General features: G+C 40.0%; 1 protein-coding gene across 6 annotated transcripts in view; it reads left to right on the top strand.

The window, feature by feature from the left end:
- LOC128745401 (uncharacterized) overlaps positions 1–24,379 on the top strand; it is a 91,487-nt gene that overhangs the window by 51,982 nt on the left and 15,126 nt on the right. For all 6 annotated transcript variants that reach the window (XM_053842473.1, XM_053842470.1, XM_053842471.1 and 3 more), the window contains 3 exons: positions 9,618–10,319; positions 17,464–17,649; positions 18,056–18,226. In XM_053842473.1, the coding sequence (XP_053698448.1) occupies positions 9,618–10,319; positions 17,464–17,649; positions 18,056–18,226 (1,059 nt within the window). The remainder of the gene's footprint in view (positions 1–9,617; positions 10,320–17,463; positions 17,650–18,055; positions 18,227–24,379) is intronic.

Here is a 24,379-nt window from a genome sequence, read left to right as displayed (position 1 = left end):
TCTTGGAAACCGTTTCCTTTCAAAGACTTTTTTGTAGTCAGTCACTTGAAAATCAATCTTTCTGTCAAAAAATCATTTAGGGGGTTACATACAGTTAGAATTTTCGAAAAATCGGTTATCTGGTTTTATCATGATCGTAATGTACATATATTTATGTATGCGCACAGAAAATGTTATGCCAATTCGACAAATATTAGCGAAGTTATACGCATATTTGTAACGACGTGTCAGAGCGATTGAAAAAGGAACGCGTGTTTCTCAAAATCGTGTTTTCAAAGTCGGTGAGCAAGATTTCTTGAAAACGGCTGAACCGAATCACTTCAAATTTTGACACAAGTGTTCTAAGGATATATTCTAGAGATTAATCAAAGGTTTTTGCTCACCAATTGAAATTTCTCATTTTATGGACAATTTAAGAGCAAATTTTTGCCAAAAATCGATTTTTGATGTTTAAGAGGCCGCCATTTCGTCAAAAATAATTATTTTGCTAATTCCTTCAATCAAACTGTAGATGATATATTTTATCACGGTTTCCTTTTTGGTTTTTCGATTTTCGATGATTCCGTCCATAGTTACCGTGCTTACCGCAAGACGCCTTATTTTAGAAGAGTTCCACGAGATTAACAATAGCAACTATTTCAATAACTTTTTTCAAAAACAAAATATGTTCAAATACAGCCAAAAGCTACCGTAAGATGTATACAAATTTTCACTTTATTCAGCCAAAGAGTCTTCTCTAGAAAAATGCTAGAAGAATCGACTTTTTTAAGCTAACTGACTTTTTTTCTAACTGTATATAACCCCTTTAGTAATCAATTCCATAATTGCTTTTGGATCCTAAAAATAAGCTGCATATTTTTTGTTTTAGTTCGTAAGGGATTTTATTTTCAGAGAAGATTAACTTCAACAAAAAGATCAAAATAACACATTGCATCGATATCAAAATTCAATATCGATGTGAACCCAAAAAATATGCATCGAATCAAAACTCATACATGTAGGGTAGACAGCTGCAGGTTGAGACTAGCTGCAGGTTGAGAAAATTCCATTATTTTTAAATGAATGTAAATAGCACCTCAAATCTTAGTCTAAACATCAAACCTAAACCTTTGCAGCTATTTAAGTTGTTTTAGTAGAAACTAGATGAATATTTTCCTAGTGAGCCGAGTGGTCATAAAAAAATGGCCAAAAAAAATTATTGAAAACTTTTTCGAGCCAATATTTTTTTGGTTTCCTCCAAGAATTGGTTGAGACGTTTTTATGTATTTGATATGTATTGAACTACTCTTCAACATCAAGCACTATTTACATATGGGTCATTCCACGGGAAATTTACAGTCAAAAAATTTTTTCTTTCGGAATATTTTTTTTACGTTCTTTGTTAAAAAAAACCGACACGTATTTTTTTATTTCAATGTTACTGATGGGATTCGCAAGATATGATTTTTTAAAGTATTGTAATCCGAAAAAATCACTATTTTTTAAATGCTGATTGTAAACATAGTTTGTATTATCAAAAAATGACTTTCTACCAGATGTGTTCACTATTCCACAAGCTTTCAAAATTGGTATACCATACCTCCTCTTGATCGTTTTTCTTTAGTTAAATAGTGCTTTTTTATAAATAATTGTAATTTTGTCAAAGTTGGAACTTTTTTTTCTCGACTTTTTTTATTTTAAAATATTTGTTAATCTTTCTCGAAGAAGCATGCAAAATTTGGAAATGGAGAAATGAAAACTCTAGAAGCTATGAATTTTTATATCGAAGCGCGCACGTTAATGCAAACGAGCGGACGAACGCACGCGCTTCAACGGAACGTTACACTCAATAGCATCAAAGGCGGCCTCCTTATGAAGCTGCCCGTGGGTCAGAACATCGATTGAGCTTAACCACTCGCTTCACATTAACACAAGCACTGAGACATAAAAACTCATAGTTTCCAGAGTTTTCATTTCTCCATTTCCAAATTTTGCATGTTTCTTCGAGAAAGACAAGCACTTTTCCAATTATGTATAACACTCATAATTAAACGTTCTGATGAAGTTTTAAAAAAAATCTTTTTATTTTCTTACGAAGATTTATACTAGAATTTTCAAAAAATACGCACTGTATAGCCATTCACGCCGATAGAAGCATTTTATATTTTGATCTATTCGTGTTGGAAGGAATTTGCACCTCAGCTTCAAAATCCATTCATGGAACGAAAACCTTACATCTAATAGCAGAAAACAAGCTTTCCAATCAATATAATTTAGCATATTGTGCCTTTCCGCATCAAATCCAATCATCGTCACATTAAACCACCCTTCAATCTACCAATACTATCTGTCTGGCTCTAGAGAGACAGAACGGAAAACTTACCGGCTTAGACAACTGTCAGATTAAAGACATAATAAATCTCGGCATCGTTCAGTCAACATCCAAGTCATCCGTCAAATGGCTGTCATCGTCCTCTAGTCACCAATGCTGGTCACTCGAGAACCGCACCACATCGACACCATCCTCCGCCTTATTTACTCAGGAATCACCCGCTGCAGAAAGTTGTTTGCGTGAGGACTCTTCGTGGCTCGCTCCTTCAGCCTGTTTCCGTTTCAACAATCCTGACGTTGCGATACATTTCCAATAAGCGACGAAAAAGTAATCACATTATATTACTGTGAATGTCGCGGACGAAAGGTTCCCTGTAAACCGAGTGCGATCTATTCAGGTCGAGGGTGTCGGACGCACGAATGACGGTGGAACTGGGAACTGAAAGTGAAATAAATTTTAATTCAATATCGAACTTTTGCGCTCTCCTCCAATTTGGCTACCGCAGGTGAGTGACACACTAAGTCCTTCGGTTCCCGGCCATGCTGAAAATCGCACTCGAGTATTTCCGCTGCGGAAAAATCGAACGAACCGTTTCAGTAATTGACCGAGATAGGCCAAACGGTGTGTAGGCAGTTCACCATGATAGTGCGGGAATTATAATGGCGGAAGTCCCGGTAAAAGGTTTTATCGATCGGTGGAAATAGGAATTTATAATAAAATTTTCTTTTTTTTTCTACTCGAATTCAAATATGAATTTTAGCTAAATTTTCTCATTGACATATTATGCTGAATGTCCTATATACAGTGTGAATTTGATAAACATGGTAAAATGTACCTACAAACTTTAAATTAACAAAATACTTACAGAATACGAATAGATCATAAATCGTTATTTGATAATAATGATGATAGAGAAAGATGAAAATTTTCCCGCTTAATTCTACTACCTATATATTTATTTTTCTGACAGATACACATTTCGCCAAAGACTTGCAGACTTCGTTAGTGTCTGACAACATTTCGCCAATAATCGCAGCTGTTAATGTCACGAATGAGACAGATCTTACCCGCTTTATATAGAACCGTCGCGGGAGGCACAGAGCAGCTTAATCAGCATTGATAGGATATCACACCCAAGCATGCTCTACTTATTTTGCTTGATTGAATCATACGCTGTCTTGAAGTTTATGAGCATATGGTACATTACAAGTTTGCTTTCTTTTACTAGGCCTAGGTTACTGGTTCTACCGCTTATCTGCCATTTTTATTTTTTACCCTTGGCAGCGACCTTATTTTCTTCGTCATTCACGTCATGGCACGTTGAAATGTTGATTCCATCGCCCGATCCCCTCTACGATATCTGTAATCAAGTATCCTTCGTTGTCATTTCATATAACAGGAGTTGGCAGAACTCGCATGCTGGTACCATTAATCGCTTCGTAGAATACTAACCGGCAGCGATGGGGTCTCTTCTCGGCAGCCCTAGCATCTGGATGTCTTTCTCTGCTCCGATGCCTCACACCTGTAGCCAGCATATGAACTCCTGCACTTCTCATCTGTCATTTACTGTCACTCAGCATCGAAGCACTCGTACGATGTAGCTCCCGCAGTGATGCCCACCACTTCTCGAGCTGTAATACTTGAGATACCGTGAATATGTCTTCACTGTTCGTTTTGATCCACTCCAATTTTATCATCGACAGGTCTATCGACTTTCCGTGAGCACTCTGTAACCACTCTTTTAGCTGATAACCGCTGAATGTTGAACCACACTTTCGCCGATATTTTTAGTTTTAAAGCGTTGGGCACGTGGATCTTTCGTACCATGAAATTGTGGCCCGAATCTATGTTTAGTTCCAGACCATTGTCATTTGTGGCTTAGGCCAGATGCTTTCTACAAATTACGGGACGAAAATAATGCATTCGTATCTCTTATGCCAACTTTCATGTCATGCCACTCTTCATACGTCTTCTCGAGAAAGGTATAAAATTTATATTTTCGTGTTTATCATTTATCGGTTTGAGTTTGATTAAGCTATAGGTCGGTAGTTTGCCTTAATACTTAATAATCTTATACGGTCGTTAACAGGCTTTCATGTTTGCCAAGTATTCCAAAACCTAGGCCTTGTTCTGCTCTGTCACTGACATTTCCATGCATTTTGAAAAGTCGCGAAAGCAGCTGTAGTTTTGTGGATCGTTGGACTGTCCAGTCGACCTTGGTACCGTCACTTGACACCGGCAGGTCACCAGAATTTTTCAACTTTCTTCACAGTTTACTGCGCAACTGTGATGTAGGAGGGATTGTCCACGTAAACACTCGATGATTTAGTTTAGACTACGTTGATGTTCAGAGCAGCCGCCGGCCAAGTCGTACAACTTTGACTCGCATGAGCAGCTGCTCTAATCCGAACCAACAAAGTTCTATTAGGAGGACTCTGTATGTGAATGCCTCGTACTGCGTTTCAACAATTTTCATTATTGAGTCGAACGAACGCTTTTTCGTGGTCGGTGGACGCCAGTTAAAGGAAAAAGGAAGGCCCCTTTCTTGCTGACCTTGACTAAGACACCCTGCATCCAATCAGCCAAATATATCGCGATTTTCCAGATATTAGAGAATACATAGTGCGAGATTCATACGGATAGCATGGAGTTGGGTTTGAAATCCTTTGCTGATATGCGATAGACCACGGGAGCTTTGTAGGATTTTATACATCGTATTCCTGTTTCGATCTTTTGCTGCGATGAGACCCCAGATCCGACACGTGAAAAGTACCGCACTCTTGACAGTTCGGATGTCGGAACTTGAAGACTTATTCGACGTCTGGTCAGTGGGGTTGGTAAGAAACTGTTCAGTCGTGTCTTTCACAAGCATCCGTTCGAGCTCTACTCAGGCTTTGGGAGATATAGTAGAGGAGTTGTTGCGGATTTCTCCCTTTCATCAGCCAGAAAGGCCACCTACGCTCGCTAATGTCTCGTCTGCAAGAGTGTTTAGCTTGCATCTGTAGAGCTGCCTACTGTTAACTGGCTTTGTTGTTGGATGCGTATTACAGCGGCTTTTGCTTCTCTACACTCCGCGATCTTCACTGGTAACTTCATTCGTGATCTTCTTTTTCTCGACTGCAGCTAACATAGGTTATCTTTGCCACGTTGTCATCTTTTGGAATACCCTTTGTTCGGATCTCAAGCTCTTTAACGAACGATCCCTTCACAGTTGACACTCTTTTAGCCGCCGCATGCTGAATCGCTGCCTAAACCTCTCATCTCGCTAACATCAACAAAGCTCCGTCTTTGTTTACAGCTGATGCAAATCCGTTTTGGGAGGACCATATGACTTCATTCACTCTGATTTCTCCGAGGCCCGAGTGTCCCATGACGCAATCGCAGACCGAACTGTCGAAGCTAATCTCCATATTCACGACGATGACATTAAAAAAGATTTCGTAGGCTGCTCACACTTACAGAAAATCCCATGCCGTACTGTCAACGTGTGCTTGATGACAAAAGCAAAAATACTTACCTTTCTTTTTTTCTCACGAAAAACTCTGAACAGTATCAGCAACGCCGTCATAGCGAATTGATGTCCCCGGTGTAAATCTCGATATAATATTATCATGCTTTACATACTTTGATCCACGATGACATTCAGTTAACCAGGCGGGCAAGTAGAGATGGGCAAAACGACTCTTTTGTGTTAGCGGTTCCGAACCGTTCATTTGCTGATGCGAACCGACTCAAATGAGCGGCTCATAGTTAATGGTTTGTCCGCCAAGCTGACAGTTCAGTAAATTACGATTCACGAACCAAACTTCGTGTCACCTTCGGGTAAGTTTGATGAGTCGTGATGCTTTTTCAAGAGCCGTACTTTTGAGCACTCCTTCTTGTGAACTGGTTCATTAGAACGACTCGTGAGCCGTTCGCTCATCCTTAGTTGACTGTTAAAGTTCTGCTTGTCCTGCAACTCGACAGTGTTGGTTGGCGCCACCGTCCGGGCATCGACCCTGTTTCCTGAAGCTGTCACATTACGAGGTGGCGCTACAGGCGTGTTGTTTTTATTAAACAGCATACGTACGGCTGTAGAAGTGACGCGACGAAACCAACAAAACTTAATCACGTATGTATCAATTGTGTGATACAGCAGGGAAGATTTTTTTTTTGGAATCTTCATAACAGCACATTGATAATAATAATTTACATTCGACTAACAAAAAACGTCACTTTTCGGACGAGAAACAGCGAGAATTACGGCTGCCACTGTGGAACTACCGTATGAATCGTTCTTTTACATGCACATTAGAACAGAATTTTGGTTCAAAAACGTCAAAGTTACCGCCGAGGTGTTCGGCTCATAACATTGAATAGTGGTAAGGTTCGTATCCCACCAGTATTCTAATTCTGATAACAATTTTTATCATCTCATCAATAAGTCGATTAGCGCAGTCTGTGTTCCGAATTTCCGATGCTAAATAAACAGTAATTCAACAGCATGGAACTTGGGAGGTTTTCAATTCGAATACAAGAGTTTGCGATAACAGCACATATTCTTCGTAGTCACAGAGTTTAGAGCTTTAAAGCATCGCGCCTTGCTAGGGAGTTGGGCCAATTTCCTTTGCTAAGCTAATATTAGTACTTATTCTAATTATTATCTAAATTTTGCGCTAAAAGCTATAATAAATGCAACAACAAAACATGGCAAAAACATTATTGTACCAAGATCGATCCACACGTCGCAAAAAAGAATGTTGAAATTGAATGATTTAAATTTACCATACTGCATGTATTTGTTGCCTATGAATTGCATAAGGTCCCTTTAGTTAACTTCTATTTGTATACACTACTTTGCACAGGTAATAAAAACCGTCGTGTGATCATACTAGCAAATCAGACTTTACAACTTCTAAGTTAAAGCCGTTTCTGAAATTGAATAGAAACAATCATTTCCAACTAAAGTTCTCCGTCGTCCTTTGCTCCCCCAAATGTCGACTTGTCCGGTGTAAGCAGCGCTGTAAAAAAACTAGCAGCAATAAATTTTCTTCAAATCGCGTTCTTTTAAAAGTAACCTCGAAAGAAAGGGTTTGAGGAAAGCTGCTGTTACATACTCATACGCTTTTCCTCGGCATATCCAGTCCACGTGACCGAACGGCGTTGACGGCGTCTGGTGGCACCGAGAGCCGGGGCAACTAGAGTGCATCCTTTTCGTTCCCGTCATGCTGGTACGATGGACTAGAGGACACTCGTCGATGTTTCCGAGTCGGTCTAAAAATATCCTTACCGGTTTCATTCCGGGCGTGCAAGGAGCGCAGCAGTCAAAGGGCTCTAGCGAATTCCCCGGGGGTGGTGTGCGATTATTTATAGTGTTTTACTTTGAGCACATTAGTTAAAACGTGCCGTTGTTGTTATCACGTGAAAGAGTTACGAAACAAAGAATTGGAATCCGATACTTATTTTCCCTGAAACGAATGTCTGAAGCTACAGGCAGTGCATCTTTTCTTCCGCTTATTGCAGGGTTGTCTTTTGCCCTCACCTCACCAGCTGAGTGGTGCTATTTTTAGCATCCAACAGTTCAAGTTGAAGGATAGTTCAGAAACAAAAACATAGAAAAGAATATGCGATGAGAGCGCTTCAGGAATACAATTTCTCATCATGTCATTCTTTCATTGTGAAGAACCATCGTTTTAATTTCACATCCTTTAACTGAAGCGTTTATCCCATCTTTAATCTGACGAATGGTTGCAAAATAAGGAATTTAATTGAATTTTACCATCACCGAGAGCGCTCGTTTCAAGTATTCCAGCCGAAGAAGATGGCCGTAACTGTAGATGTAATGACATTTTTACGCTTTTTGGAGAGGTGCCATCAATAAGCTTCGACGATTTATGTGGTTGATTAGATTTTCATAAAGATTTCCTTTGAAGTGGCAGTTTATTTATCAGAATCAGATCGAATCCCCTGATTCTATGTATAGGTCAAAGGGAGCTGCTTAGCAGTACCCTATAGAAACTACATTGATCCAGTGGATGCAGGCGAAGAGCGCATATAACTTTGAAGTGGTTTCAAGAGAAAATCGAATAAAAATATTTCCTTTGCGGATAATTTGGTCAGACCAGCCTGCGTTCTGTCCCTCTACCGGTGATCGACCATGCGTTTCCATTGAAATTTATTTCGAGGAAAATACAAATTTGTGTTATTTTTAAGATAACCTCTAATGAAAGAAATTAAATCAGTTTATGTTAATTACGATTGCCATCGAAAAAAAATCAGGCTTTAAAAACGCCCTTTCTTTTTGTTTGTTTGAAATTTGCTTTTTTATTTATTCGCAGTTGCCTTGTACTTCATTAGTTGACTGTGAAATCTGTCGAATAATAGCAAAAAGTCAAGTTTCGGAAACGGAATGTAGCACCTAGGCTTTGTTTTGCTTACATTCAATATTAAACATTTTCGTTGGAATTCCAAGCGGGAAAATTATCCCAACTTCCAGCCACGAAACCTCACATTACGAACGCTATCCGTCGTTGGCTAAAAACATCTATCAATCAGGCTTTATTTCTCCTGGCAGCTGATTTGCAGGTCTCAAACGGCAGCAACCATATACCAATTAAACCGTGTCGTGAACTGCAAACTCTCCTTGCGGATCAGTACGAGCTGAGAAACGCAGCCTGTCGAACAGCCAAGGATAACTCGACCGCCTGTGCTATATATCATTGTTATCAGGGTTTGCGGATTTAACATGCAGCCCCAATTCTGTGAAAATAAAGCAATTTGGAAACAATGTTATGATTTCATACTTCACTGGTTTATTTTATATCAACCGTAGTCTGCAGTTAAATCATCAAACTTTCTAAATTCTCCATAAAACTTTCCTGGTAACCCTAGCTCATGGCAGAAGGACGAAGACCAATACTCATTTATCTATCGCCCAGCATCTGGCTGAAAATGAACCCGGCTAGGAAAGTCGAGCAGAAAACCAGCAGACGCACCAGAGAATTGTAACAAAAGTGATTTGCCACTACTCGTGTACGGTCGGTTCCGCAATCGTACGGCCTACTCGGTAGTGTGGCCTAATGGTCCAAGTTCAGGGCCGTTGCGTTACAGCACACCACAAGCTTGTTTAATTTTGCGCGCCTCACCAAGCCCTACGGGATGGTATGGTGATGATGCATGATACAAATTCGGTCAGAAACGTGGGCGAGCTTTAAAAAAAATTGGCGACCTCTTCATTTTATCTGTTTTTTTTTTTTATTTCAGTTCTGTTTTATTTTCACTTTAGTTATTGTATGTTCTTTTTCGTTACTTTTCGTTCGTACTCTAGAAATCAGTTTACCGGATGTGGTGAGTCGGTCGTTATCGAACGTCGGACTTTCGGACTGCAGCGTTATTTGTCCAACAACTAGCAAGCGGGCCGAGGAAAATGACATACCTATTTCGGCACAGCCCCAGTACGGCAGCAGTTTGCTAGATGTCGCCACCATAGAATCAACGCTCACGTCCCCAACGCCATCTACACTGTCGGTGCCGCTGGAGCTCAGCCATGTCGATGAATGCACTCGAAATCTGAGCCGAATGACCAGTGCCAGCTCACCGAATCTCAGCTCGGTTTCAGCGAAGAAGATGGAATATCTACTACCTCACCAGCAGCATCCGCCGGGCTCGCAACCTGCAGTACCACCGAGCAAACGGCAAATCTCTCCAAAAATCATTAAGAAAACTCGTCATCTATCTACCAGCTCTGCAGACGACGAAGGCCACCCGAGCAGCCCCAAAGCAATCACCCATCGAGTCGGAAGCCTCATCGAGACAAACAACAACATTAACAACAACAACAATAGTTTTGCAAATAACGTCGGAACTACGATCGATGTACTTGCTAGCACTACCAAACCGGCGGGAGACCGCGGCACAGGGTCGAATTTTCCGAATCATCCTTACTGGAAGCACAAAATTACCAAAAAGCAACACAAAATGGCCCAGGCGCAGTTGGATAGGCTGACACAAATAAATATTCATTTGCATGGTATGTTATGCTTTATTTACATTTTTTTTTCTTTACCACATGTATCATTTGTGCTTCCATCGGACGATTGATTACGTAGTTTTGTTTGCGTTAATTGATTGATTTCATTAAATTTCAGTTGTTGGTTCGGACCAGTTTATTATAAGGGAAAATAACTCATCGTGCCTGCAATTTGTATCGGCTATAATTACGTAGATTACACTCGGCGTTGCCTCGGAATCGTTTAGGTTATCGTTTCGTGATTTTGATGGATGGTTACATAAACCTGATGGTGGTGGAATTAATGGGCGTCAGTAAATCGAGCAAATATGCCGGATAGTAACTAAATTGAAACACACATTCAAATGATTAATTTATTGCTATTTGTTTAACGTTTAGTAAGCCGACAGTTGAATCGTGATAACATTAGCAAAAGGCGAAAAAGCGAATTTAGCTCACAATTATACAAATTCTCAGTCTAACTCTTAATGCAGAGAGTTGAAAATACTGCCTGTTGAAATCATTTTTTTTAAATTTTTCAAGATATTTAATAAAACCTCCTGATTTCATATAAGTTTAATGATTGTTTTTCTTGCTACGAGTTCTCTGCATCTCATGCTATGACATGATGTGTAATGCAGTATTGCACAAGAATAACCTGAGAGAGTTAAAGTGTTCTGTTTTCCAAGATACATTTATCACATTATATGGAACTATATGGAACAACTATATGGAAAAATAGCATAATTTTCTGTGGTTGGTGCCTTTACTGATATTATGAAATTGGTGTGTATGCACTTAAACATACCACTAATTTTAAATTCCAAGTTTTTCCTTGAAATCTAACCAAATTTGAAATAATTAAAGATTATTATTTTTACCACTTTTGAAAGTTATTAAACACCTCGATACTGTTCTACCAGGGTAAATTTTCCGAACGTCTTACTTTCTCAAGAAATCTATGGAAGCCGCTCCGACTACAGTTCCTTCATTTATTCATGACTATTTATTCTATGTTCCGCAAGGCAGTAATCTAAGTCAACTAATTTGACTGTATCAATAGTTTTTTCACACTGCACTGATAGGCAGAGCCGCAGTGTGAAATTTTTGCACCCACGGGGAAGCTTAATATCTGATTCAGTGCCGAAACAGACTTCGCCAACAGGCATTGTTAATTTGAGTTTCCAAAAGAAATTTTTAGTACTTCGAAGAAAACAAAAACTTCAACTGTTCTTTCTTTTCCATCCATGCTCCCATTCCTTACGTTTAATTCCTGTTATCAGACTCTGTACGGTGGCTGTCCAATTTCTTCGCCAGAAGAACGCCACAGTTTACCTGAAAGTACTTCTAGCAGTTTTTAGGGTCTTCTCCAGCTTCCGCTTAACGATTATTAACCAACAAATATTAACCGATTGGGCGGAACTTTCGCCTGCATGTGGGCGTCACCTGCACGTTGTTTTCGGCATATCATTCCATAGTCTTTGTTCTGTAACAATACGAAGCTAAATCCGACCAAAACGACACGGATCAATCGTGTTGCTTTAGCATTACCAGCAGGAGTTTTTCCAGACACTCGTTCGTATACATTCCCTAGTTTACCCGCTTGCAAATATAATATAGCTTTCTTTTCATGTCATAGGTACAGATAGTCTGTCAAACCAGATATTTGGTTGGTTTCTTGAAGTCTGCTTTGAGTTAAGACCCTTGACACAGGTTATGCCGTCCATTACCACGCAATTGAACTTCATGAGCGTCATAATGTACAGTTTTCGGCACCGTGTTTTGGCCGTCTTGTTTTATTTTTCGTCATAATTTGGAGTCATTAAATATCTTGTTATAAGCTGAAAGTTCCGTTTGTAACATCTTGGCCAGAGCGATATCTTGGCCAGAGCGACATCTTGGCCAGATATAGAGTTAGGCTTCCGTTAGGGTTAAGGTTAGGGTTAAAAACGCAGGCCACTCTTTTCGATGCGGCTGTCGAATCCATCGATAATGTTCACCGGAATCCACGAAACACGAACCAAATGATCAAACCGTTCAAGTCTACGTTAGTCCAAAAACTGGCTCTTGTTCAGAGGATGCTATATCATGCCCTAGAAGGCGTAAGTCTCATATTGAACGATTCATGATTTCTCTTCTTGCCTCTCTACCGTTCGCATGACGAATTCTTGCAAAACATGCAAGAGAATTTCAGTTACAATGAAGCAAATAATTAAGTTTCATTCGCTAATTCATGTAACTTGGTACGTTCCCTATAACGGATTTCGGGCATTCGATTTTCTCCCCGATCAAGAACTTCTATCTGTCGACAAACGATTCTTAAGTACCTTTGCTACAATTTTAAATGTTTCTACCTGTAAATAGGTCGGATTTAGCTCAAACTTGGTTGAAACTACTTAAAATGCCCTTAAAGTGTACGGATTTAGCTAAAATCCAACCAATTTACGGGTAAGCTCATTTAAGAGTGTACATTGGCAACAGCTGATTTGGTCGCTTTTAACGAAGTCGCTAACTCGACGAGTGAGTAATTCAGGATTCGCGATCCGCGTAGGGTTGCCAAGTGGCCGGTTTCTGGCCGGCCCGACCGGTTTTTCACCTGCAAAGCCGGTTGCCGGTCAATCCTGCAAAAAGGCCGGTTTTCCGACATAGGAAGCCAGATTGGTACTTTTTTTCCTGATTTGTTAAATTTTCTGGTTGAATAATCTCAAGTTTTTGTCTTGACCTTGAAATGCGGTCATACATATATATTAATACTTTTTGAAACGATGGTTCTACAATTGATGAAGGGAAGGAGGGGAAGAGCGAAAAGGAAGGGGGGGGGGGGGTTTGGTAGCTAGGCTTGACAAGTAGTCATTTTGACTCCTACCTTTTGTCCAAAGCTGGAAGGTGCATGAGTCGAACCAAGCTATAATCTGAGATTATAACCGGATTCGAACCCACAACACCCGCCAGGGCATGTGGTTCGCTGGTCCTTGTACCTTTGAACCATAGAGGCGCTGGACAAAAGGAGACTGCAAAATCCACTTATCAAGAAAGCGACGCGTTTGGTTGGGTTATCGACACATATTGTGCCGCTTCCTACATCCATCGTAGAACCATCGTTTCCGAAAGTATTAAATTTTCTGATAAATTTATTAAATGATCCTGAGCAATGGATTATTGAAGATAGCCAGTTTTGCAGTGACAATACTTTGCTTCTTGTTAAATATTAAATTGTCCACCAGCACCAGCACCAGAAGCAACTAGTTATCTTCTAGTATCTTCAATAATCCATGCAATGTTCGTTGTGGTTTCGATTCTGACGACTACCTAAATAATCATTAACGCACATTACACATTCCAGACAAATGTGTACGTAAAACTAAGTAGACTTATACGAATAGTACAGATAAACAATTAATTATTATTTTTATCCTGCAAAAATTAATTTATACAGTGTAATAGAAATTTTACTATTTGATATGAGCTATTACTTGTCACAAAAATAATAGATTCAAATGCACAAACTCCATTACCATTCCAATGCAAAACTGATATGATTACACGACTCAAGTTGGGCTCGGTTTTGCGGGGATTGAAAAATAAAAATAATTCCGAATAACCACCCAAAAAATCGAAACATTCAATTTATTTTTTGCAGTCGCTTTTCAAGATGGTTTTAATATGAAAATGAAAATAAATTGTGCTCGAATTGTGCTGCCCAAATTAAAAGTTTCACAATTACTCCATTCCTCTTTCTCGATGTCGTTGGTCTCGCAATAGCTGAAAAGCAATTTTCGATATGATGTTTGGTAAATAAATTCATGTAGTGGTTCCAGCCCTTGCTACCTGTTATAATGGTCAAACACAAATCTTCGGAGAATTATCGTTAATCTTAATTGCTAAATGAAAAATTTGACTGCCAGTAGGGGAGAGACGTCTACAGTGAGACACTTTTTTACAAAAATTTTAATTTTTCTTAAATGATAACTACCAACCAACTATTCAATCCATTTGAAAGGTTGTCTGAAAAAAAGCTTCAGTCGTTTTGGTTATGAGCGAAATTAGTTACAACTAGAAATACTCAGAGGTGAGAGATACGCGGAAGCAGCCATCTTGGGAGCCAATCGAGCAGCGAGAATTGCCAAAAGGGAGCCAATCGAACATGCATACTGTTTGCTTAAATGTTTGATTAACAAGTATTGAAATAGTTATGAAACCTTCTTAAGCTATTGTAACGCACCTTGAATATTATACTCGGACATAGTGTGTATAAAGCTTTGCAATGCATTTTACACTGATTAAATTGAAAGATATAACGCTCTATTGTGCAAAATTGATGTAAACAAAACAAAAGCGGATCATCTTGAAAACAATCAAGTCACACTGCTACAGCATTTTGCTCCGCAGCAAGTGCTGGCAGTTTTTGTACACTGATGCCAAATCACCCCATCGACATCTCTATATCGAGCTGCAGTAAACGTCAGCGACAGCATGTCCGGGGCTCAAAATTTGACAGCGGGCCCAAATCAGACTGCTGGCAGTTGAGTGAAACGCAGTGCTGAATTGCTATCTCATTTTCGCACACACGAGATGTTGGCGGCGAGAACATGGTTGTCTGCCATGGGCTTGTGCCAAATCGTAGGCTTTAGTTTCCGCGTATCTCTTACTGTGAGTATTTCTAGTTACAACCACAAATGTGAAGGTGTTTGCCTCACTGTTAACCACTAGGTGGAAGAGTGAGACAACGTGTATTGCATACAAAGATGCCTATTTGAAATCTATTTCAACCATATTTTTGGGTAATAAAGAATAGTTTAGAGGTCGTGATGTTTATTGTGTCTACAAAGCATGCATAATTATTGAGTATGATTGAAAATTCCGATTATTTTCACATATACATTTATACTCTTATAAAGGACAAATCCTGGACATCTGACTTTTAACTTATACTTCAGAATTCATTTACAGTCAATCCCTATGTATTAATTTGCCATTGAACATAAAAAAAAATTAAAAAAAATTTGCATGGCAAAAGCTATGTCTCAGTGTCACCCACGTCTCTGCGTCTCACCATTGCCAATGGGAATGTTTTATGAAAAATAGTGAACTAACGAAGTTCGATTGTTATATTTTGTCAAATATTAACTCTTATTACTATGTGATGCCTTGCAGTAATTTTAATTTAAATTTAATATGTATTTTGTTGTTGAAAATCACTTAAAAATGATTGAGAAAAACTTTGCTTTGACACATCCCCTTCCCCCCCCCCCTCTCCCCTCCCCCCCCCCCCCCCCCCAACCTAATTTTTATTGAAAAATCATCAAATTTTTCTCAAACTGCATGATGCGATGTAGGTTCACAAACTTCACTTTCCATGAAACTATCATGGATCTTCAATGTATAATGACGTAGCTATTCCCGTTGACTCAATGTTTCTGTTGTCTCACTTTTGACTACTCTCCCCTACTTGTGGTTTGGCAGTGCAGTGGTATTATACACTTAAAAAAATCAGCACGTCAAGTTTACGTGAAAACATAGGTAATTCTCATCCATCACACTTTTCATGTAACATGCACGTGAATTGTTGGTAACTCACACTCATACTAACCAGTTTACGTGCGATCCCGGTAAGTTGTATCAATTTTTCCATTAACTAGTACATGAAGCTCACGTAAGTTGCTGTACAGAAGTTTACATGATTTTTCACGTGGATGCGACGTGCCGATTTTTTTGAGTGTACTGATAGAAAAGTTTATTTCCTTTGAGGGGAAGGTGGCGATGCAACAAACAACAAATGAAGATAGAATTAACAAATGGGCGAATGTCGCAAGCGTAAACAAACCGGATGGGGGTTGATTTTCCTATGCTAGTCCAGTAAAAAATAACTCTCATCCGTTTGGTTTATATTTGCCACAAACGCCCTTTGATTAATTCTATCTGGAAATATCTATGCATCAATGAGTTAACAGTAAATTAGAAAAATGAATCCAGCAGCTATTTATTATTTTTAAATAACAGCAAAATGGCGCTTAAAAACAAAAAGAGGCTCTCAAGCTGACAATTGTATAATCTTCCGTCCGTGATCGAACAGATCAGAAGTGTTGCCGAATACCATGAATGAATAGTTTCACTACTGTTAGTGAACAAAATAACGTCAGTTGTTAGTGGTAACATAGTTGCCACCTAAGAGACAACAGCCAGCTGGGATTGTTTTTGTACACGGAACTGTCAGCATAAACCGGGTATGACCTGTCAACTGTCACTGTGAACCGGGCTAGCTTGATTTAATAAAATAGGAGAAGTATTCATTTGCGATGAAATATCAAACCCCTCGCAAACCCGAACATGCTAACTTGATTTAAATAGTACTATTTGAATGTTTGGCATCAATAATAATAAGAAGAAAACCAAAACAATAAATCTGTCACTGAGCTGGCTTCTCTTTCTCAGGTTGCTACCAGCTTCGAAAGCGATCACAAGCTATATATCGGCTCCTTTCACTAGTAGGTGTGTTTTCATTGTATTTCATGCTAAAGTTTTCGTAAGGACTCAAGTAACAATGAGCGATTCTCTTCATTTCTTCTATTTTCTACTGATCGCGGCGCGCCGCGGCTATACAAATGCACTTAACCGCATGTGGAACTTGTGTTGAAATGCTTCTATGCCACCGTGATAATTGGGACTGTGGGCTACAGATTCTCTTCGGTTACTGTTACTTAGGTCCTTTTGAAAAAGTTACGCAGGTTTAAATCCTGTTGAGGCTTTTCAATGCTTCTTTGATCTTATCTGCCATGACACTGCACTGCATCCGTTGTAGTCATTTTGATTTCCAATGAAAGCTCTGGCAGTGGTTTTTAATTAAAATTTAATCCAGCCCTCGTTCGAAAAGTCCGGTGCCATATGATCTGCCAAAGATAATCTTTCAAACCAACCGAGAGCAAATGCCTTTCCATGTTGACTATTGGTGAAACCTAGGGTGAAACATCCCAACAAGCCGCATCAAATGCGTACAATTGCAAGCGTCTCATTTCAAGAATGATGGGTGGCAGACTCTTCACGCGAAATCGTACCTCCGATTCGAATCATTTGAAACGAATGTGACAACCAAACCGAACCAAATCAATCTGAAACTTTGGTTGTGGGTTGAAGTAAATGAAGTTTTGTTCACTTTTTACTTTTACAGCCCTATTTGCTGCGGTCGAGCATGGCCATCTGGAGAAGGCTCGTACGATTCTTGAGAGCACAGACGTGGACGTCAACAGCCTGAACAGCGACGGTCTATCTCCCCTCGATGTGGCCGTTCTCAGCAATAATCGATCTATGACGAAAATGCTGCTACAGCACGGTGCCATCGAGAATGCCCATACGAGTAAGTACTATCTATAGCGAACTTGTTGTATATCCCAAATGGCGCGCTATCTTTAGCTTCCATATTGCTAATTGACGCCAGAGGGCGCGAACGTCGCTCTCCGTGCGCTACTCGTCTGGTTCCCGTGTAACAGATGTTTATGTGCTTTGCCGAAGAAGAAGTAGCAGCGACAGCTCAAATTTCCCAAGAGGTTAATTAGTTTTTAATTAAATTCGATGATTAAATTTAACATTACGCTTCAGTAGCGCCAGTCGTACAATGTTGTCATAAGAGCTCGTTTGAAGAACTACCTGTCTAAATTTAGAACTACGCTTAGTGTAACTAGAAACAAGGCACCCTTCTTGAGTAATAGATCTCGTAATATTTTTTTGTTTTTCTTTTTGTATTTTACGCGTGGAAAAATTAGTCCAAGCGGCCAACAATAACGTCGGACTGCATTTGAACAATCTTCTGTGCGAGGCCGAGACCACCATCCATGAACTGGGAAACTTCGACGGAAGCCAACCGGGCCATCAACATCAGGGTAGCGGTGGCATCAGTGGGGTTGCAGGCAAGACGACCTTCTCGAACATTATCGGTGAGTGATGAGTGCTTTTGTGAGACGAGCTGTATGCCAAGTAACAACGCGAATTTTATCGTACTCTTATTGCAATTTTCTTGACCAATTTTGATCATTGTAAGAGTGTAATAAAACTTAAATTATTACTTGGAATGTTAGTTTTTAACTTTACGATAAACTGAACAGAATAGTGAAAAGAGTTATGCCATATACTTTACTTGTCCGCAAAACCTATACCGAATTCTTCAATTAACTTGCCTCAGGCCGTTTAGCACTCGGTTTTAATCGAACTGCTGTCAAAGCGTTCATAAATTAACCGACATTGCATCCCGGTTAAACTGACAGCATTCAGGCCGAAGCGCAAGTTAAAACTGTTTAGCATTACGGTTTACGGGCCGATCTGTCAAACTGCGCGTATCGTTAATAAATTTCGGATTCGAGTTAACACGAACCCAGGTTAATTTATGAATTTGCTATAACATTACGGTTTACGGGTCGATTTATCAAACTGCGTGTATCGTTCCCAGGTTAATTCATGAATTCCTTATCAATAATCAGAAACAAGGCAGTCTGTGCCATCGCTCTTGAAATTAATCATAAAGTCGGAGCTGACATTGAATTTGAAATTAAGCACGAATATTTAATTGAAATTAAACAAAAATTGAATTTGAAATTTCACGAGAAATTGTACATCAAATTGAACTTTTCATTAGTATAAAATGGAGCTTAATTTTGCACCAATTGCCAATTCGTACTTGAAACTTTGCTTCAAATTGAACTAGAAGATGGACCTTAAATTGAACTTAACATTAAACTCGTAGTTGGACTTGCATTTAGATTTCAAATTGGATTAGAAATTAGACATGAACTAGCCTCTCCCAGCTGAGATTCGAACATACGACGACTGGCTTGTTAGACAAGCGTCGTATTTCGAACCCAACCAAGAGACCCGGAAGACCACCTTCACGGCATTCCAGCGTCAAAAACCAAACTTCAAATTTTGCTTTCTCTAAACTTAGTATTGAGTTCTTCTCATGTATTTTTAAATTGCGCGCAATATAAAAAAACAAAGGCGTAGGTAATTCTACTTTAGAAGAAAAACATCTTTCCATATATGAAGCACATTTGATGTAGTATGATGAAGTGGAATATTTTCGAGGAGGCGCAAAACTTTGTAGAAGGTAAGAAGCATCTCAGCACCACTCGCACCCGGTTAGGAAGTTGGTGCTTAAAGTTTCAAGTTGTTAATAATTTGAAAGTCCAATAAGTTTTCGCGAGCATTCTCTCTAATAAGTAACATTGCATGCACCACTTTTACACTCGTCGTCTGAACACAATGTGCAAAAGTTCTCTTCGTTAAACTGGCTTCCATTGCAACGCTAATAAGCGAATCTTAATTGCATCCTCGACAATTTGAATACGTTTATATTTCATCTCCAGCCAGTTAACTCTAGCTCCTTTCATCATCTAGGAATGAGTCGACTTTTCGTGTCAACTCTATCATCATCACATAACGGAGCGCGATTCGCACAACACATTCCCGAATGTTGATTAAAAGTGATAGAGAACTTTCAACTGATAAAGTTAGTGTACCATCCCTAGCCGACTGAAGCAGTCATGTACTTTCATCTAAGCAGTACTCGTTTGAGACCGACAATAGTGGTCCTATTAGGAGGTATAATCGAAAGGCTAATCAACAAGCTATTGTAATTTGTCGCTATTAATTTGTAGATTTAAATTATATTATTAAGAAATCAAGGTCTTGTAAGTTGTTTATTTGACGCACTTTCTAGATACCTAAATACCTAGATATCAACGGTCGTTGTGCAGCGACGCAAATCCGTCGATATCTGTTTGGAAACATTATTGATATTTTTTTTTTCAACAAAATTGTTGAATCTTTTGAATTAGTCTTAATCTGAAAATGTATGTTTACCTATCTGCTTTTCAACTATAATCCAATTATTCATGGAACAAACAAATCAATTTTAAATACTAAGATCTACAATTTGCCATTAAAATCGTCCAACTATTGAATCATTGTATCCCAAAACAGGTTGAAACTAGCATCTCAATCTACAGATCCACAGGATATTTCCCACAGTGACATTATCGTTGCATTTCTCGGCGCCACACAGCATACTTTCCGACGCTATCAAACGAGTGCGGATATACAGAATTGTGCTGCAGCGGGAATTTAATAGATTGTAATTCAATCCAGTAAAAAACCATTTGCGCGGACTCTTAGCATCTTCTGTAAAACGAGATTTATGTCTGTGCTTTTGTAAAAGATAGAAGGTGAAAGCGAATTGCATTGCAAGCAGAAATACAGATACCCATGGAAAATCTTATCTTGATGCACCCCAACAGTGAATGCATGCTTTTCTTAACAAAACTCCATGATTCAATAAAGATGGTTAAGAATATATGCATTTATTGGGGTTGGTTCTCCGTTCCGATGGTACAAAAATATTGAATATCTATGAGGAAATTGCTGAGTTATTAGAGCTCAATATCAAATGATCAATTCAGATCTTTTGGAGAGACATCCAACAGTCAAAAAGTTCACACATCCTTTTTACGGGAAAAATTACGTAAACTTCTCTACTGTAAGTTACATGCTTTCCAGTTCAAAATAATAACAGTTATATGATATTCATTGAAACGCAATTGTTTGTGCAAAACCCATTTGAAATGGAAAATTGTGAAAATTATTTTGACCGTACTTTCCTGTAGTCTCTTTCGTAATCTGGTATTTTCTGAAATTTAGGCAATAAAAAATAAGAGCATGTGACGGAAATGGACCCGATCTGCTTATTTCGACAGCTCGCACTCCCGCCCATGAGTAGAATCGAGGGCGAAGATGAAGAAGAAAACAAAAAGTAATGTAAAATTTATATCCCTGTGCGCCACTAGGCCGCACGGGCAGCTGATTCGTCAGGAGTTAGACCAAACTCGTGTTTTTAGTCTTTGACCTTGAAATGTGATCAAGAATTAATATCAATATTTTTTTAAACGTTGGTTCTACAATTGATGGAGGGACGGTAGGGGAAAGTAATATTTTTTTAATGGAGGGGAAAGATCGGAAATATGAGGGGGGGCTAACTGGTAGCTACGATTAACAAGTTGTTGTGACTCCTACCTTTTGTCCAACGCTGGAAGGTGCATGGGTCGAACCAAGCTATAATCTAAGATCATAACCGGATTTGAACCCACAACACCCGTCAGGGCATGTGGTTCGCTGGAACCCATGTACCTTTGAACCGCAGAGGTGCTGGACTCCAGTCCAGAAAAATTGGCTAGCTTTATTGTAGTCGTGCCCCGCATGTTAAAACCCGCACGTTTCATAACTCCTTCTAGCGCGATGTTGAACAGAAGATAGGAAATACCATCCCCTTGTCGAAATCCCTTGCGTGTTTCAAAAGGGCTTGGTAACCCGCCCGATAACCTCACACAGCATTGTACTCCATCCATCGTGTCCTTAATCAGTCGTGTCAGCTTCGCGGAAAAGCCGTTTTTGTCCATAATTTTCCATAGCTCTTCATGGTCGATAGTATCATAGGCGGCCTTGAATTCTATGAATATGTGACGCGTAGGGACTTGGTATTCGCGACACTTTTGGAGGATCTGTCGCAGCACAAGGATTTGGTCCGGTGTCGATCGCTCGCTCACAAAACCGGCTTGATAAATTCCCACCAATCGACTTGCTAGCGGCGATAGATGGCGAAAGATGCTCTGACAAAGTACTTTGTAGGCGGTACTATCAGCCGGTGCATACAGGTAGCCAACCTATTCAGGTCCATCTTGATAAGCTTTGCTGCGATGCCATCTTTATCCTTGTTGTTCTGCCTTGTTGTTCTTGAGCTGCTTGATGGCTTCGATCACTTCACCTATTGTGAGGGTCGGCACATCACCATCATCCGCCGTACTGACGTAGTCATTCTCCCTGCTGTCTTGGTATTCCATCTCCGCACCATTTAAGTGCAGTGCTACTTCCATCTTCTGATCACCTAACGTTCTTCCGAGAAGATTCCTCCGTCTTTATCCCGACAAAGCCTTTGCGGGCTACGTCCAATTTCTTGTTCAATTTTCGCGTTTCCTGAGAACGATGCAGCTTTTCCATGTGCTCACAATCCATTTCTTCCAGGCAGCGCTTCTTATCCCGGAAAAATTGGGTTTACTGTCTTCGTTTCTGTCGATATCTTTCTATGTTTTGATGGGTCCCCTGCTGCAGCATCGACGCCCGGCGCTGCATTCTTCTCGTCTACTCTGTACCCTCTAGCATTCCTTGTCGAGGTAGTCTTTACGTCGACTCCTCTCAGCGAACCCAATGATACCTACCGTTGCGCTGATAATGGCTGCTTAAACACTGTTCCAGAAGTCCTGGAAAGGGGTTTCGTTTAGCTCTCCCTCACCTGCAGCCTCAAAACATTACACGTACTCAGCGATCTCAGGTAATTTGAGTCATTCCAGATTGTACCGTGGCGGGTGGAATGTTGGTAACAACGGATAGTCTTTGGCACACTTTAACCATCAAAAGGTAGTCGATGTAAAGGTCGATGATATCTGAGAAATGCCTTCCATCAATCAAAATGTGGTCGATTTGCGAGTCTGTCTGTTGCGGTGATCCCCAAGTGTACCGCTATGGGAGGCGGTGCAGGGAATAGGTACTTCGTATGGCCAAATTTTTGGAGGCGGAAAAGTCAGCGAGCCGATGGCCGTTTTTGTTCGTAAGCGGGTGAGCGCTGAACTTTCCAATAACCGGTCTGAGTTCCTCCTCCTGGTCAACCTGAGCGTTGTGGTCTCAGACGACGATTTTGACATCATGTCTTGGGACGTTGTCGTATTCACGCTCAAGCTGCGCGTAAAAAGCGTCCATATCATTTTCATCAGTTCCTCGGTGTGGGTAATGCACGTTAATAATAGTAATGTTGAAGAAACGGCATGTAATCCTTAACATACACATACGACTGTCGATTGGCAACCACCCAATCACGCGCTTTTGCATGTCGCCTATCGTGATAAGAGATGTTCCCAGCTTGTGTGTTTTGCCACAGCTCGGGTAAATGGTGTATCCATTTCTATACATAGAATGATCTGAAATCAACATTTCTATAAATATGAGTAGACCCCTTCCAGCATACCTGCAGCCTGCAGCGCTACAATGTCGAACTTGCGAACTTGCACTTTTCCGTCAATAAGTCGAGAAAAGCGCGGGCACTTCCCAGAAAATTGAGAGACTTGCAGTTACACGTTCCAAGCTTCCAATCGTTAGTCCTTTTTAGTTACCTTGGTCTATGCCGATTGTTCCAGTCCTTATTTACTGCTTCCTGTAGTGGTGTTTTTTTTTATTTATTTATTAGTCGTCAAACAAAGTAGACCACATATATACATAATACATTACAATAATAAAATTACTGATGGCTTGTAATGCCTGCACCAACCCCTTGTGGCGCCAGATTACCATCGTGACACTACTGTTTGGCATCCCACACTGACAAGCAACATTGGTTAACGAAATCGGTTCGAATCCGGTTATAATTGGCTGAGATTATAGCTTGCTTCGACCCGCGGATACCCCAGATTGGGTGAAGAGGAACGGTACATAACTTCTTAAGCGTTGCTTCAATTCTCCTCTCTTACCTAATTTTCCACTCTTTCCCCTTCACGCCTTGTCACGCTCTGTTTGGATACTACCAACATCTTTGATTTGATACTTTCTTCTACCATTTCCTCTGTAGATTGTATAAAACTACCGTTATAAAAAATCAATTATATGCCTGACCCCATTAAAGGTTAAGACAAAACACGCAGCTGGACTATACTTGCTTACTTAAATGGCTTACCGTCCTAAGACAAAGCCTGTTGAACAAGGTTTCTCCAAATAACTCGGTTATGGGCTACCGCTCTCCAATTCCTTAGACACCAAGTACTCTTCACCAGATCTCGCTCCACCTGGTCTAACCATCTTGCTCGCTGCGCTCCTGGTCGCCTTGTCCCTACCGCATTTAAGGCGAACACTATCTTTGCAGGGTAGTTGTCCGGCATTCTTGCCCATCATATCCGTCCAGCTTTAGCCACCTATGGGTTCACCATAGAGGTATGCGAGTTCATTGTTCATCTTCCACCTCCATACTCCGTTCTCCTGTATGCCGCCAAAGATCGTTCTTA

Source organism: Sabethes cyaneus, chromosome 1 (genome assembly GCF_943734655.1).
Source record: "Sabethes cyaneus chromosome 1, idSabCyanKW18_F2, whole genome shotgun sequence".
Taxonomy (NCBI): Eukaryota; Metazoa; Arthropoda; class Insecta; order Diptera; family Culicidae; genus Sabethes; species Sabethes cyaneus.
The sequence above is the reverse complement of the archived record's forward strand: the minus strand, read 5'-3'. Positions and strand labels throughout refer to the sequence as shown.